General features: G+C 38.9%; 1 protein-coding gene across 4 annotated transcripts in view; it reads right to left on the bottom strand.

The window, feature by feature from the left end:
- Positions 1-18133, bottom strand: part of Spata5 (spermatogenesis associated 5) — a 264268-nt gene that overhangs the window by 244842 nt on the left and 1293 nt on the right. For all 4 annotated transcript variants that reach the window (XM_047566459.1, XM_047566461.1, XM_047566462.1 and 1 more), the window contains exons 2-9: positions 14772-14896; positions 13450-13607; positions 10101-10159; positions 8736-9380; positions 7532-7661; positions 6714-6770; positions 5394-5517; positions 3217-3472 (exon numbers count right to left, since the gene is read on the bottom strand). In XM_047566459.1, coding sequence (XP_047422415.1) covers positions 3217-3472; positions 5394-5517; positions 6714-6770; positions 7532-7661; positions 8736-9380; positions 10101-10159; positions 13450-13607; positions 14772-14896 — 1554 coding nt within the window. The remainder of the gene's footprint in view (positions 1-3216; positions 3473-5393; positions 5518-6713; positions 6771-7531; positions 7662-8735; positions 9381-10100; positions 10160-13449; positions 13608-14771; positions 14897-18133) is intronic.

The following is an 18133-nucleotide window of genomic DNA, read 5'->3' as shown; positions in this document are numbered from 1 at the left end:
AATCTCTTTTTTATCAGACTGTTTCTGGAAAGCAAGAATCTCAGTTTTCTACAGTGCATGAAATATATTAGAAAGTCAAAACACATCTGCTAAACTATGTTGAAGATTGACTCCTTGGCTAGATGCTATGGGTAGGTCCAAAGCAACAGTTATACACAGTAATTCGGACTCTTGGATATCACCTGACAATTAAAAAAGCAAAGTAGCCTGCTGACACATCTGTATCTTGGTCCCTTAAAAGTTAGTTCTAACCCAGGCCCACCCAGGAAGCTAGAAGCGGCACAGAAGCTGTACAGACAGGGGCCTAGTCCTGGACCATTATGTGCTGGATGTTAACATTTGCCTAGGTAGCCTACACTGACTGTAGTCTCCCCAGCTATTAGTCCTCTAGACTGGAATTATGGTAATAATTAAGGAAAAGTGAAATACAACTGATATTCTCCATTAAGAGTTAGTATTCAAAAACTCCTAAATATTTCTCCCCAGTTTTCTTTTCCTACATGTCTACCTTCTTTAACCTCTTCTCATACACCCATCAGTTCAGATAAAGACTGAACGGACTAATGGAAGGGTCTTCAAAGTCACTAACTTGAACAACTATCAATCAATGACCTGGAGATAAAAGTTACTAAATTTCTGGGTTGGGGAGACAGCTCAGTCCGTAAAGTGCTTGCCTTGCAAACACAAGGCCATGGGTTTGATTCCCAGCACCACGAGAAAAAAAAAAAAAAAAAAAAAAGGTTACTGAATTTCTGAAACTATCACTCTAAAATAACCAAGTTTCCAATTCAAGAAGTTAGTTTCTTCCATCACTGTTAAGAATTAGGCTTTCTTTAAAGTTCCTTATAAAAATATTATCTGGGTCACAAATGGGAAAACCAGAATACTACAACTGGAAAAAAAAAAAATGCCTAACTTTTTGAGGCATTTAGCCTCAAAAAGCAACTTAGCAAGACCCTGTCTCAAAAAATAAAAGGGTTGTAGTTATGGTTCAGTGGTTAAGTGTCCCTGGGTTCAATCCCCAATAAATTTTTTTTAAAAAATCCTTCAAAGTATAAGAAGACTTAAAAATATACACCAACACAGAGAAAAAAAAAACATATTTAAGGAACCTAGATTACTGGCAAACCTATCAGGCTTTTATATCATCTAGTAACTTTAAAAGTTACTAGAAAATAAATACAACCTTTTCAAACCAACAAAAACTCACTTTCTTTTTTTCCAATAAATTCTTATGGGATCAAATACTGCATCTTTGAACAACTTATTAAAACTGTCCCAATTTGTGGTAAAGGACCCTTGGGTTCAATCCTCAGTATCACACCAAAAAATAAACTTTCCTGAATTTTCCATAACTAAAATTATTCTGAAAAACTGCAAACACAGGGGTGGTAAACCCGGGACTGCCACCCACCCCTCGGGGCTCTGCCCCGCTGGAGGTACTGACAGGGTGGTTGTCTGGGTCCCCAGACCAGGGAGAGCTGCAGGGTGCAGGGTGGCTGTACAGGGAAGGCCTAGAGAACCCACTGTGCCTTTCTCTATTCTCTACCCAAGCAGCAGTTTGTCAGTTGTTTGTTACTCCCAGCTGGACAAAATGTCCCCCTAGGGCTGCCTCTGGGTCACGCCCCTTCCTGTTCCACAGCCTCCCTCTGTGGTCCCAGGTTGCTTACCCCCAGCCCCAGACCCCTCAGGCAGCCCCACACTTCTCCTGGAGTCCCAGGGGAGAGTGAACCAGCAAGGAAGTCCACATCTGAGGAGGGAGGAAACTGGGCTCTACCTGTCTCCAGGTTTTAGGGGAGTCCAGGGAGGCTAGTTATAGCCAGTTCTGCAAAGGCAGCAGGTGCCAGAGCTATGTCGGCCATTTAAGGGTCCCCTGGTATACCAAGCTCTGTAAAGGCAGCAGTTGCCACACCTATGATGGCCACCTAACGGTCCCCTGGACCATGAATGATCTAGAGTCATATAGATGCACAGTCACCTCATATACCAGTTCTGTTCATGGGGAGGAGGGAGCAGGAATCCCCTGATTCCAAGTCCAAACCATCTTCTGAGGCCTGGCCTTTCCCCTGCTCATTGTTTGTGAGGACCTCAGATGCCTGCAAAGTCTTCCTGCTACCCCCACCCTAAGCCCTATAGCATAATGCCCTCCTCACCTTAGCCAGGACCCCTTTCTGGTGCTCACCTAGGACCACTATCCTGAAAATTCTGGGTTTCTTTTTCTTTTTTTTTTTTTTTTTTTTTGCTGTGCTGGGGATTGAACCCAAGGTCTTGTGCTTACAAGGCAAGCACTCTACCAACTGAGCTATATCCCCAGTCCTGGGTTTATTTTTCTGATAAAAGAAAATAAGGGCTGGGGAGATAGCTCAGTCGGTAGAGTGCTTGCCTCGCATGCACAAGGCCCTGGGTTCAATCCCCAGCACGGAAAAAAAAAAAAGTGCCATGCCACTATTAAAAAAAAAAAAAAAGTACAAACATTAAAGTTCTTAGAACTTCAGCAATAACTACAGTTATTCCATGGTTAAGTTCTTAAGTCGGCAATCAATAACAACCCTTAAACATTATTATGGTAAAAGAGACTCTACAGCATAGAATTATTGAGTACTTTCTCAGCACTTCAACATATACTAAGCTGCTCCTTAAGGAAAATAGTGATCTTCCTGTAGATGTATCTACCTAATTTCCACAGCATGATATCTATAAATACTGTCATCATCCATACTGCCACCTGTGCAGATAGTTATATATATGTGTACACACATACATGTGCATGCACACGCAGAAAAAAACTTGAAGGATATATGCTATGAAAGTAATTTCTATTTTCTTTTAGTTTTCTGAATCACTGTTTTTCCAATAAACATGTATTTTATGATTCGAAAAAATTGTTACTTTCATTAAGCAATGAATGAGATGTCTTGGCACAGAGGAGCACACCATAAATCCATCAACTCAGGAGGCTAAGGCGGGAGGATCACAAGTTCAAGACCAGTCTCAGCAATATCTATCATGAGCTATATCATGAGCCCCTCAGCAATTCAGCAAGACCCTGTATCAAAGTAAATATAAATAAAAAGGGCTACGGATATAGTTCAGAGGTAAAGTGTGCCTGGGTTTAATTTCCAGTACTGAAACAATAAAAAGTGAGATGTACACTATCAATACATAAACTAAAAGGAAGCCCACAGGTACAGACTCTTCTCAGCAAATCATGCTCACCTGCTTCATTGCACAAGGCTTTCAAGTCAGCTCCAACATATCCATGAGCACTATTTGCCAGCTGGAGCAGTTCAGCTTCAGTGAGCAAATGGGGTACCCTTTGAAGTAGTTTCTGGAGAATATCCAGCCGGTCCTGAGCATTAGGAACTCCAATTTCAATCTCTTTATCAAATCTTCCAGGTCTTCGGAGTGCAGCATCTAATGCTTGAGGGCGATTTGTGGCCCCAAGTACTAACACCTGTCCTTCACTTCCTTCCTAAAAAATGAAAACAAGTTGCATAATTTTTAAAAGTTTAAAAAAATAAATATATGGAAGCAAACACTGTTATGTAGATGTAGATAAGAATGAATAGAATCAACCAGGCTATTGAGTCGTAACTTTTATGCTCAGATTACCTGTTTATTATTTGTAATTAATTTGTTATACATTTATTAATTTTATTACAGATTTTTCAAAGTTCAGCCTAGATGCTTCTCCCCTAGAAAGCGTCCCAACACCTACCTCTTCATCAATTATAAGGATGTTTCTCTCACTTCTACCATCTTAACCATATTATTATCATAAATAATTGCATAAAATTACATCATTGTTTCATTTAATTGTTTTAAGCAGTCCTGTCCCGTATTTGCAAGCAAAGATGATGTACATGTTATTCAAAGAGAACGGGGCTCCATTAGGAAGTCTTCCTCAGATACAAACTGTTTTTTATAATTATAAATCTTTAAATTTCTGGGAATACAGACAATATAACCAATATCCAGACACCCTTGAATACATAGGATTTTTACTCTGAAACTGAAATTAAGAACAACTTATGAAGAACTATCATCATGATCGGTAACCCATGGATATTACCAAGCATTTCACTCAGAAGACCAAGTCATTTCACAAAGACCAGTATAAGTGGAATGTGAATTAAATAAAACTCAAAACTCATCAATTATACTAAATGTGCCAACAGAAAATAAACTAGTGTGAATTCAAGAATTATGAATTTAGGAGCACAAATATGGGGCCTTAAATATTTTCAGACTAAAACATCAGTGTTGTATATTTCCAGCCCTGTCCAAAGGCAAGACCATCCATGCAGCCAGCTTATTCCCACAGCAGACAACGGAGCCCCTCCCCTACGAGGGCCTTCCAGCAGGTCACTCCTCCCAAGGTCCTTCTAATCACAATACAGCTCTCTACCTCTGCCATTGGTGGGACTCATAGTCAACCATAAGCAAAGAGATGTGGTCTACTTAATAGTAACAACGGACTGATCAAATACCAAGCACTCACATTATTCCCACATGTTCAGTTTCTACTAATAGGCAGTAAAATTCTTTTAATTATCCTCTTATTTAATGTGCACAGAACAGGGACTACATAATTTCTAAAATTTCTTTTGGCTCTAACATATCATGATTCTAAAAACTTTAGTTATTTATAATCTGGCCTAAGAAGTACATTTTTGTGTGGTGGTGCATGCCTGTAATCCCAGAGACTCAGGGAAGCTAAGGCAGAAGACTACAAGTTCAAGGCCAGTCTCAGCAACCTAGAAAGACGCTGCTACATAATTAAAAATAAAAAGGGCTAGCGAAGTAGCTCAGTGGTAGAGAATCCCTAGGTTCAATCCCTGGTACCAAAACAAAACAAAACAAAACACTCAAAGATATACATTTTTATGGTTAACAGATGTCAGGACTCAGAGATCTATTTCTTCATTCCTGAATTAGTCCTTCTTTTTTTTTATAACTACAAGACTATATACCTTATCACAGAATCCAGTGGTAAAACTAAATGTTTTCTGTCCATTATTTTCTCATCTTTTATTTGTCTGAATTTTTATATAAGTAAGATGACTTACTCATGAAATTTCTGAATAAAATCCCCTAAAATATAATGCTAAATCTTCCTTATTGATTTTTGCCTCAGGTTAAGTTAATACCACCTATCACAAAAGAAAAAAGAAAACCATGAGAGTATGTTATTTTATATGCTAGAAAACATGTCAAATTATGTTGTCCTAGCAATTTCCAAGTAATCTACTGAAGCTAGTACCCATGCTAGATATCTTTTCCTTATCCTGGAATACCCAAAGATCAAGAAAATTCATTTTTGCTACCATGTGTATATTAAAAACCACCACCTTCCCCCAAAGAATCAGTACAAGTACTAGGACTGTACTCACTGAGCCAATGCCATCCATCAGTGTTAAGAGTGAAGCCACAACTCTTTTTTCCACCTCATTCTGAGCTCCTTCTCTTTTAGGGCAAAGCGCATCTAGTTCATCAATAAAAATAATTGATGGGTGCCTAAAAACAAACACATGACATGAAATCTCTAATTCACATTTAATTCTAAAGTTTAGTTTCAATTTTTTAACTGAAACATGTCAAATTTAAAATTTAATAATATTTATAGATAAAAGCATTAGAATGTTAAGATGAAAAACCTTATATTAACTTCAGCCCAAATTATTTTTAACTCATCAACTCACATCCTAGTGTACTGTCCTGGTTATGGCAGAGTACTAAGAAAAGCCTACTGCTCCTGAGATGAGTATCTATGCCCAGGCAGAACTCTCCCACTAATGCCTCCTAAATTGTTATGACAGATCAAGTGAGAAGCTGAAGGTGGAGATGCTGTCCCTTGGAGTGGTTTAAAGCCCAAAGGATATAAACTAAAATGCCCTCTTTTTTTTTTTTTTGATCTATGGAAAACAGTACTTTCAAGATGACCAATTCTGCCATAAAAAGACATGAATTCTCTCACACAAGGAAACCTCAACTACCATCAACCTAACAACAAACACATACTAAAAATAAGGTAAAGCGTCTTCTCAAATTTTCAATAGCAGGATGATAAAATCCTTATTTCACCTCTAACACTTTAAAATAGTTATTTATAAAAAGCAGTAATATGATGCTTACTATCAAAACAATGATAGAAATATAGTCATATTAAGAATAATATTAAATTAGACCAAGTTACAGACCACATTCTAACACTCACTGCAATCCAACAATGCAGTTTGAACTCAGGAATAATATAATCTTTTAAAGAGCACACGGTTTGTCCTGCTCAAGCAATTTATAACAGAACTAAGTTCTAAGCATACTTTGAAAATAGTCTATTAAAAAAAATGCCTACATACTCTAAAGGAACACATAGAATTTTTATTTACATGACTTATCAAAAAATGCTGTTTTAATTCTTCTACTTTCTATAGCTTAATTACCGATCCATCAAGCCTCCAAAACAATATTAGATAGAAATAGATTAAACAGAATTTTATTAAATCTACAATCTATTCCTGGAACTATCACTATTCTTTGTATTATCCTTCATGCTTTATATGAAGTGCTACTGTCTCACTTTAATATAGCTTTGACTATTAATTCCAAAATATGTTATGTATATCTAAACAAAACTGTCATATATATCTAAACAGAACAAAAGCAAACCAAAAAACTGTGTTTCCCCCCAAAATAAATAAATAAATAAATACCGTAGAGTGGCTTCAGCAAATATCTGACGTAACTTTGCTTCAGTCTCACCATAGAATCTGTAACAAATAACAAATGTTTAAGGACCATTTTTTTTTTTTTTTAATCTTGGTCTATAAAAGCTGTTTTGACTTTTTAAACAGTTCTAGAATAAGTACTTTCAAAAATTATTTTCCAAATTTAATTTTTACACATTAGTATTAAAAAGCAAGCCAGGTGTGGTAGTGGCACACATCTCTAATCCCAGCAACTCAGGAGACTGAGGCAGGAGGATAATTTTGAGGTCAGTCTCAGCAACTTAGCAAGATCCTCAATAACTTAGCAAGACCCTGTCTCAAAATAAAAAAGAACTGGGGTGTAGCTCAGTTGTAAAGCAACCTGGGTTCAATTCCCAGTACATACATGTGCACGTGCATATGTGCATATGTCTATGTATATATTTATTTTTATACATTTATATATATAAATAAAACAAATTTAAAATGTTCCAAGGTATATAATATCCAGATAGAATACCATGCTGCCACTTTTTTTTTTTTTTTTTTTTTTGTACCAGGATTTGAACCCAGAGGCACTTCACTAAGCCACATCTCCATCCCTTTTTATTTCTTATTTTGACAGGGACTTGCAAAGTTGCTTAGGGCCCCTCCAAGTTTCTGAGACTGCCTTTGAACTTGTGGTCCTCCTGCCTCAGCCTCCAGAACCACTGAGATTACAGGCATGTGCCACTGTGCCCAGCCCATGCTGCTGCTTTTAAAGGCTACAGTGGAGAAGTATACTTAGTAACATTATTATTTACTTTATCAAGCCTTGCACCTACTTGCTTATAATTTCAGGACCATTAATTACAGAAACATAGGCTCCAACTTCATTAGCAATAGCCCTGGCAATCATTGTCTTCCCAGTACCTGGAGGACCATAAAGTAAAACTCCTCTAGGAGCTGGAATTCCTACAAGAAAAAAATGAACACTGAATTCAGCATCACTAAGACTCTCATGAAGACTGTCATATTCTTCAAACATAAGCTACAAATGTAAATTTATCCAGCATCACAAAATTAAAGTCAGGCCTCCCCCACTCCCTCAAAAAGATGTATTAACTATACCAAATACTGATCACCAGCAATGATATCTCTTTTCTCTACAGACCACAGAGCAAGGGAAGTATACTGATAAAAAACTGGACACACATTGTCATACCTTATCCCACAGAGCAGCAAGCCATCAATACCAATTTCCTTCCTATTATGATCTTGGAGAGGTTAAACATTACTAGGAAAATATAAAACCAAGGGTTGGGTGTTTGTTTTTTGTTTTTGTTTTGTACTGAATACAGGGGTGCTTCATCACTGACCTACATCCCCAGTCTTTTCTATTTTTTTATTTTGAGACAGTCTCACTAAATTGCTGAGAAAGTTCTCAAACTTGTGATCCTCCTGCCTCAGCCTCCCATGTAGCAGCACGCACCGCCACACCTGAGTCCATGGATTAATTTTAAATATATAAAAATTCATAAAAAGGAATAAACAGAGCAGCGCACACCAAATACATACAAAGGATCTGGGGAGCAATCAGGAAGAGGTACCTGAGTTTTCAAGGAGTCAAGTCAGTAGCTTAACTTGTTTCAACCCTTAAGTACTTGTCTTAATGCAAAAGAATCAGCACACAGTTACATTTTCTAACAAAGAAATTTTATCCCACCTATGTGAATGTATAATTTATTTCTTTCACCTTTACAGTTGATCTAGCATATTTACTATAGATTCAATAGAAGCAACTGTGGATATATGCTATTAGAAGACACAAGACTGTCCCTAACACACATCACAACCTAGAGACCAAAGCATACAGAATGGCTCATTGCATGGTATCTCCCAAGGCAGTTAACACCTCTTACCATAACTATCATTCAGGAACTAAAGACACATAAAGAGAGCAAGCATTCAGTAGATAACTGGAATTAGTCAATTGCTTTTTAGTTTGAATTTAACACTTCTAGGTACAATAAATTGAAGATATCATACCATAACTCTTGAAAAGTTCAGGCTGTTTAAGAGGCAATTCAATTATTTCTCTAATTGCTTTCAGCTGACTGCTTAAACCTCCTATCATGTCATAGGTTACTTTGAATGGGTTGTCTTGCTCTTTTGAATTTGTACAAATCTTTCTAAGATTGATTCTTGTTGTAGAAGAAATAAAATAAAAAGTATCAGTATTGCATTTCCCTCCAATGCTGGTTGATTTTAACAGTCTCTCTTCATTGATAACCTGCTTATTTCCTTCTCTGGAATACTCAAAACTACATTTAGGAGCTGTGCTTTCCTCTAGGTCAAGTCCACTGCCATCCCCAAAACTCTGTGTAACATCCAACGAAATGTCATTGGCTTTATTCATAAATCCATCATCAACGAGTTTGCAAGGAGTACTTCTTGATGCTGGGCTCTGGGGCTCTTCCAGATGTAATTGGCTTAGCTGGAAGGACATATCCAGGTTACTGGTTTCCAAGCTTGATTGTTCAGAGGCCATTCCCTGGGCACCAGTGTCAGAATCACTCGGAGGCCTTCCCAATACCATGCCATCTGCTCCTTTCACTTGCAAAACTTGTAACTTGCAAAGTCGTCCATAGAAGGTACAATATAGAAAGTTGCCTGGTAAAACAATCTTGCCATCTAGAAAACAATTTATCAAATACACATTAACACAGTTTTTCACGGGTTCAATGCTTTCACTTACCTGTTATTAACAAAACTGACTGAAAAGACTAAATCAAAGCTGGAGTATTAATAAAGTCACTTCTGTCATGAAAAAGAGAAGACCAGCCAGGTGTGGTGGTACACACCTGTAATGCCAACTACTGTGAAGGCTGAGGCAGAAAGATCACAAGAATGAGAACGACTTAGGCAACTTAGTGAGACCCTGTTGCCAAAAAAAAAAAAAAAGACTGGGGAGGTAAGCTTAGTGGTTGAACAATTGCCTATCCTATATGAGATCCTGGGTTCAATTCCCAGCACTGAAAAAAAAAATCAGAGAACCTAATATTCCCCTATGACATAGAACCAGCTGGAGACAGAAAAGATGACTCAAATTCTCCACACTCCATGGATCTAAGATCCTATCAACAAACAGCCAGAAGTCCATGTCCTATGGTTAAAGTGCTCTGCCCTTGACTCTGTCCACAAACCAAACATTTATTTTCTCCACTGCTCAATTTTCAATCCATTTACTGGGAAGTAAGACATCTCTGCTTCAAAAGGAAGTTACTTCATTGAGGGAATATTTTCTAATCTATTTTGAAGAAAACTATGTCTGCAAGACCTCAAAAAACACTCATTTGCTGCTGAGCTGCACTTAAAACTGTTTAAGAAAACAATTTAAAATACTTGTCTTACCTAGTTTTCTCAGAATACAAGAAGTCAGTTCTTCTTCGTTGATTTCCCTATCTTTGTCACTATAAAGAGGAGAGAGGGACAAAAATCAGTATTAGGTACACCAGAAGCTAAACTGTGGAATAAAATGACTATTACAATTGTGTAAATGTCATTTTAAGTTTGTAATACAAACTTCATCAAAATAATAAATTTGCAAACTGAAAATGAATGAATTATACAATTTTGGAACAACTTAAAATTTTCAGATAATTCCTACAGTCAGAAAATATTTGCATTTTGGTGCCTTAATGACCTAAATCAATGTTCTTCAAAATATACGATCCATTAGAGCATCATAAGCTCATTTCAGTCAGTCCCATCAAGTACTTTATTAGAATAAATGTCGGAACACTGCACATAGGGTAAATGCTTTGTAAAACGTTAATTTATCATATGCACATATATACATACATACATAACTACATACACACGTGTATACACACGTGTGCACAACTTCTTGGGGGGGTGTAAAATAATCACTAATAACATCGGTATGTGTGTACATGTGTGCATGCGCTCGAGCACCACACTTGTGAAAAACACCAGCCTAAACTATCTACTCCCTTCCTGAACTTACCTACCTTGGAAAGAGGCTTTTCTTCACAACCAACTTCAACCCTATTGTATAATTTATAAATTACCTGTTTAAGAAAACTAAATCCTATAGTACATTACCCGAAGAGGGAAAAGTAAGTGATAACTGCAATGAAAATCTATTCTGGATAAAGGACATGACTAAGGAAAAAAATGAGACCCTCTTCTTTCTATTGTCAAAGGTATCGTCCAGGTGTTTAAATGCTTGTTTAAATGCAGGAAGTAGGCACACCTGAATATTGCTGCACTTCCAAAGAAGCCTTCTCTTGGACAGTTTTCAAAACATTAGTATTTTCTTCCTCCTCCATGTGTAAGCACTACAAGAGACCAACCAACAGCTGACCAGATCTGCTGGTGACTGGTAGAAGGAATGATTCAACTACACTGCACTGTAAGGAGTCTGAATCCCAGTATACCAGTTGTGGGGCAGTCTCAGGCAAATCCCTTAACATTTCCAATCCTCCCCTCCTCTCTTGTAACATAAGGAAAACAGACTCTTACCAGAATGAGTTTTTTTAAGGATTTAAAATAGCAATCTACATAAATATGCACATACATATACATACTTACCCCCAGCAACAGTGCACAAGGTGACTTCAATAACTGCTATAAAAATAAAGAGAACTGACTACATGATGACATGAAAAAGGGAAAAAAGGGAACAGGGAGGAATTTTCAGAAATCAAATATGTGTAAACTAATAAGGAAATTACATATATTTCCTTATATGCTTAAATAAAATACTGAACCAAGTATTTTATTTATGAAACTCTGATTAGAATGTATTTACAATGTAAAAAATAGAGTAAAAGTAACCAACCAGTTTTTCTTTTACTAAAAGGATGAGTGCAGATAAAATTACTTCCACCAGAAGGAGCTCCAACATTATTAATATGATTTTTCAGTTGCAACTAAAAATATAAGTAGATGCAAATTACTGATTTTCCTAACTGGAAACTAACTTTCTTGTCTATATGCTGCAGCCTCATTTGAAATGTAATTTTTTTTAAATAAAATTTTAAAAACCAAGATTCCATTTAAAAAATATACAGGCTTCTATAATAGGTACTCATTATTCACCTAACACTGCTGCCCTCAAGAGGTCAGGCTAGACTGTAGATCATCACAATCAAGGCTAATTCCAGTTTACCTGATCACTGAGGAACGGAGCACAATTTTAAGCCATGACCTGATGATTAATCTACTTTAGGCAGTAATACCAACTATCCCATGAAATATTAGGCAAGTTAATTCCCCTCATGGAGCCCATTTCCTCATCTGTTAAAACAGGATAAATATGGATGCTTTGCAAGGTGTTAAGTGAGGGCAATGTAAGCACATATGTTTGCAATATACACAAAGCATCTGGTATAAAGCTGGTGGTCAGCATATGCTGTCTTTCCTTTCTGCTTTTTAATGTTCACTAAACTTATCATAGGCTTTGAAAATGCTTTGCTTTTAAAGGAAAAAAAATGTGCCAAAACTCAAGCTCAGAATCTAAGAGAAGCCTGTAATCCCAGCAGCTTGGGAGGCTGAGGCAAGAAGATCCTAGGTTCAAAATCAGCCTCAGTACTTAGCAAGGCCCTAAGCAACTTACCAATACCCTGTCTTAAAATAAAAAGTAAACCAGGGTGTGAGTGAAGTTCAGTGGTTAAGTGCCCCTAGGTTCAATTCCCCAGTACCACCGTCCGAAAAAAAGAAATTTAAAACTCAGAAATGTTTTGTTAGCCATATAAACACATTCTTAAAATTATTACTAAGGTGAAAAATGTCAAAAGGTGCTTTTTAAAAATGAATTTTAATCAAACTTGTATGTATAAACTAAGTCAAAATCCTATTAGATACAGAATATTCAAAAGGATAGATGATATACTTTACTGTTAGGCTGAATCAAACATTAGCCTTTGTTGAATGACTATTTAAAACTCTAGGGGCTGGGGAGATAGCTCAGTTGGTAGAGTGCTTGCCTTGTAAGCACTAAGGCCCTGGGTTCGATCCCCAGCACCAAAAAAAAAAAAAAAAAAAAAACTCTAGTAATAACCCTCTGTTTACTAAAATGAATAATCAATGAGTTAAAATATGTGATCAGGTTCTTTACTTGAGCAATCTTAAAACTTATTTTTTTTTTCTTCTCACAGTTAGCTACTCCTTTCTTTACAACTTATAAGAAACATTAAAAGCCCTGACTATACTCCAAGCCAAAATGAAAAGCACTGCTAAAAATTCAGCAATAATGTTTTTGATCCAAAATGTCAGGGTATGCTCTAATAATGGAACATGAGCCCCTAGTCCCTAAACTACATAATGCTCATTTAACTTGTGCTGCCTCATACAGGTCAATAGCCACTCCCTACATGTGGCCACTGAGTACTTAAAACGTGGCTAATCCAAATTGAGAAGTGCTGTAAGTTTATAACACACTGAATTTTGAAGACTTGGTTTTGAAAAAAATGACAGAATATCGTATTGTCGTTTTTTTAATGTATAACTATTATACATTAAAATAAGAGTTTATATATAATGGTTCAATAAAATATACCATTATGATTTATTTCATCTGTTTCTCTTTACTCTTTGAATGTGGCTACTAGAAAACACAAAATTACATATGTGGCTTATGTTTGTGACTCTTGTATTTCTACTAAGCAGCACTGATCCACAGACACCAAAGCGGGGTTAAAAAGAATAAAAGAGAAAAAAAAAAAAAGAATCAAACCTCAGTGCCAAGTCCATCTCCTGTGCCTGCAGTACAGCGCCCACAAGAGGCTGGACCCGGATGGCATCGCCAGCCCTCACACCTACATTCTTCTGTGCCACTTCACTCAGGCCAACCTTGCCTCCAGGAAATCCTGCCACTGGCCAGGCTGTATAGACCTGCCCAGAAAGAGAGGAAGCAAGAAGATAAATTTTCATAGAATACCATCAATTTATAAGGCAGAACACAAAGCATAGCTAAGGACATGAATCTGCAAACACAGTCTTATACCAAAGTCTTTACAATATGGTACGAATTGCAATAGGATAAACTGCATTTACAAATATAATAAAATACTACACAGGATCACCAAAACGAAGTTATTTTGATAAATAATATTGCATCTTTTTGTGAAGATCAGGAGCGAGCTCTCAGTGAGATGGTGGAAGAAACGAAAGGTAAATTTAGAAAATAAGAGAAAGACATTAACAGGTAATAAAAAGAAAATGTGAAAAATATTAAAAGCAAGAGAATTTTTTAACGTAATCCAAGTTGAACTTAAACTACATCAAGGAAGTACCAAGACATGGGACAAGAGTTTTATCAAAACCTGGATTTCATCAATTTAAATGTTTAAAGGAGGAGCAAAAATTCCTGGCTGGAGCTCATATATTTATAGTCCTCTCTTCCACAAGACATAGCAAAGGGCCTGAAAGTACAACATAAGCCCAGAACAATGAAAAGAATGAGAAGGATGCTATCAGCAGACAAGAGATTTTAAAACATTTCCAGAAGATCCCCTACAGATGAGAGAAGCAAGAAAAGAAGCCCCAACAGAGGCACGGGCTAGCAGCAAGAGATAAAACCAAGCTACTAAAAAGCCAAGAAAGGTTCTGGGCTTAGGAATGCTGAGTGGCAGCAAGGAGAACCCAGGCCCTCTTCTTATCCCAAAATAATATTTCTGCAGAGAAATGTAACAGGCCGGGAGAAACAGCCAAAAAAGGTCTGTGTCACTACATCCCTGAGGAAAAGATCTCTCTACGTGACATTTTAGGGGCTACTATTCCCAGGATAGCTGTAGAGATCAAAGAAAGGAGGAGTTTACATACATGTGAATTTTTTAAAAATTATTTTAGAACTTAATTTATTTTTATGTGGTGCTGAGGATAGAACCCAGTGCCTCACACATGCTAGGCAAGTCCTCTACCACTGAGCAACAACCCCAGCCCTACACGGGAATTTTTTTAAATGTACTTTTAATTAACTTCTCCCTGTATTGTAGTCAAAATCAGAAATATCTCAAATAATTTCAAACTAAGAAAATGAAAAGAACTCTTACTTACCTCTTGCTTTCCATCCAAACTGGTAAGCAATACTGGTCGACCTATACATATGTTTGCAGACTTCATGGTGCTGAGTCCAAGATGAACAAGGGAGTTCTGGAATGTTTTAGGGACTTTGCTATCCACTGTGAACAAAGAGAAAATTAATTTTGTACTAGTTTTTAACTAAAGTTAAGGCAAGGTTTCCTCTACAGTACACAAGAATCCTGTACTCACCCTGGAGAAAACACTGCCCCAACCCTCCTTATAACCAATTTAAAACCAAATCCTTCTGAATATCTGTCTACTAGCAACATATGAGTGTTAACTAAAAAGTATTAATTTTTAAAAAGAGAATTTTTTTTCCTGATTTATTTTTTTTGGTTTCTATTTTCAAATGATAAATATTCTGCATCCAAAATTCTCTCCAGTCAAAAGTTCTTTGAGACAATGCTAATTTCATTAAAAACTAAACATATATCACCAGTCTTGGGAGCATGCACTTTCCTTCCATCTGGCATCTGGTCACCCCAAGTTCAATACCACCAGGACCTTGGGGGTGGGTAGGAAGGCTTAATGGTCCCCACCATTCAAATAAAGCTGTTTGATGAGCGGGAGATATAGCCCAGTAGTAGAGAGCTTGCCTAGCATGACTGAGGTCCTGGATTCAATACCCAGCACCACAAAAACAAAAACAATCAAATAAAGCTATCTGACTCACAAAAAAATAAACAAAAACAAAACTAAACATACTTGCAACAGAGTCTACTTTCTGTTGATCAGATTCTAAGCTGAATTAACCTTGGCCTCAACTGAGAACGGGTATATCTACCTGGCTCTAAAGCATTAGGTTAAGCTTCCATTTCCCACCTACATACCCCAGGTTGGAAAAACCACAGGCTTCCCTAAAATCTCCACACCTCCCTATCTATGTAGTCCATGTTCAAATTCCCATCCATGGCCTCTTTTTCCAAAAACTTGCCATTGTAATTCCCTGCTTACATCATCCAAATCTCAAGCTGTCCACAAAAACACTCTTCCCCAGTCCTCATTACTTCAAATGTTATCTCAACATACACTTTCCTCATTCACACTTATTAAGCACCTTGTTAGATTCACTTTAAAGATAATCTCAAACAACCATTGCATTCATTCAGCAAATATGTACTCTTGCCTACTACATATGGCAGACACTATAATAGGTACTCTTTTTCTTCTTTTGGTGGTGCTGGAATCGAACCCACAACCATGTGTATGCTAGGCAAGTGGTCTACCACTCACTCAGCCACATCCCTACTCCCATAATAGGCACTGCTGTTCACAAATCCTTCCCTCAGTTCATAATCTAGCAGGAGATAGTTATCTCATAATCAATGAATAACTATATTCCAAACTAAGGTTAATACGACAGAAGAATGACAAGAGTGCTAGTAGAGTCTATAATGTGAGATCTGACCTCAAAAGAAATAATGTTAAATTCAGATCTGAAGGAAAAGTAGGAAATAACTAAATGAAGAAAAAAATCATTCTCAGCAAAGAATACAGCGCATATAGATGTCCTGGGCACAGAGGAGTATGGGGCATCCTCCAGAGTACAGGCAGAGTGGTGGAGACAAGGGGGCCCCGTGAGGAAGGACAAACCACCCAGAGCAGTGTGTGTTACCATGCTGGTCATCACCCTGATGGCTATGGGAGCATGGCGAGGGATGAAAAGCAGGGTCATAACAGAATCTCCATTTTAAAAGATCATTCTAGGGTGGGAGTAAAATTCAAGGGAAGAGCACTTGCCTAGTACATGTGAGGCACTGGGTTAGATCCTCAGCACCACAATAAAATAAATATATTGTGTCCATGTACAACTAGAATAATTAAAAATTCTAAAAAATCATTCTAGCTACAGAATGGAAAAGGAGTAAGAAAGGGAGTGAAATTAGAACAGGGAGATTGGCCAAAAGGCTATGATATCAGTCCAGGTGAGAAACGGTACCCAAGACTGAGGTGAAAGCAGTGGGAATGGAGTGAAGAGGAAAACGTGTGGCAAACAGGACTAGGAGGTGACCGCATCTCAGGAGATGTGAGAAGGGATGATTCAAAGGTTTAGGGATTTTGTAATAGTAAAAAATGAACAGGGCTAGAGTTTGCTCTGTTGGAGGAAATAGGGGATCATGAAATTAGTCCTGAGGTACCTTTGAGAAACTCAAGAGAAAAAGTACTGAACAGTGCTACTCAAAATGTGGTCTACAGACTATACTTGTTACTAGTTCAATTATGAGTTATACACACACACACACACAAAAACAAGAATAAGCATTAAGAAGCTTTTATTGCAATCCGACGCAACAATTTTACATCTGGTGAATCTAATAAAAAACTTTTCCTTTACTTTTTGAACTTATTTTTCTAGTTGTCCACTTTTACTGTGCTTTACAAGTGTCAATGGGTGACTTTTTGTACATTTTAAAACCTTCACCGCAGAGTTTGAGAATCACCATCCCAAAGACAACAGAATCAAGACTCTGGAACAACAATGCGTTACAAAATCACCCCAAAATGAAGAGGACCCCGGTGGGGAATTCTTGGCCCTGGATGGACCAGTCGAAGAGAGACAGCGAGAGAGAGGACTTTAGGACGAAGAACCGAGAGACCTCCGCACTCGGGGGTCAGGGACGAGCCTGCCAAGGGCACGGACAAAGTGCCAACGGGCGTGAGAAAAAGAAGTGCTAGAAAGGAAGAAACGGGTCACCAACGCCCAAGCTGAGAGCTTAGTAAAGAAGGTAATGGAAATCATCGCTGGTGGGGACGGGGACGCCGGCAGGGCGGCTTCCCTCGGAGAGGCAGGTGGAGGTCCGCGCCGAGGAGCCCAAGGAGCGAGGGAGAGGCGGGCGGCGGTCGGAAGGTGCGGCGCGGCCCAGGTGTCAGCAGGAAGGACAGCGGAAGGGCCTCGGGGAGCGCAGGGCCGCGGGCCGGAGCGAGGTGGGCCCCAAGCCCACGCGGGACGGGCCCAGGGACGGCGCTCCCAGTCGGCCTCGGGTCTGCGCGAAAACCCCGCGTCCACCCACCCTACAGCCCTGCGCGCCCGGCACGCCGCACACGCGCCCGCTCCGAGTCGGAGCCGCCCAGGGCCCCGGCCCCGGCTCCCACGCTCCGCTGGCTTCTCGCCGGCACCGCGGCCGCCACTGCCCGCGCCGCGCCGCACCTGGGCGCGAGCCCCGCGCCGGGGCCCCGGAGGACGCTGCGAGGCCGCGGGGTCTCACAGGACTGCGGCCGGCGTTAGAGTGCCGCCCCGGACGCCGAGCTCCCCGCACCCGCGGCCGCCGAGCCGCCCCCCGACTCGGAGCTGCCCCGGCGAGGCGAGCACAGCGCTCTGGGCGACCCGACCCCGG

Source organism: Sciurus carolinensis, chromosome 10, assembly GCF_902686445.1.
Source record: "Sciurus carolinensis chromosome 10, mSciCar1.2, whole genome shotgun sequence".
Classification (NCBI taxonomy): Eukaryota; Metazoa; Chordata; class Mammalia; order Rodentia; family Sciuridae; genus Sciurus; species Sciurus carolinensis.
The sequence above is the reverse complement of the archived record's forward strand: the minus strand, read 5'-3'. Positions and strand labels throughout refer to the sequence as shown.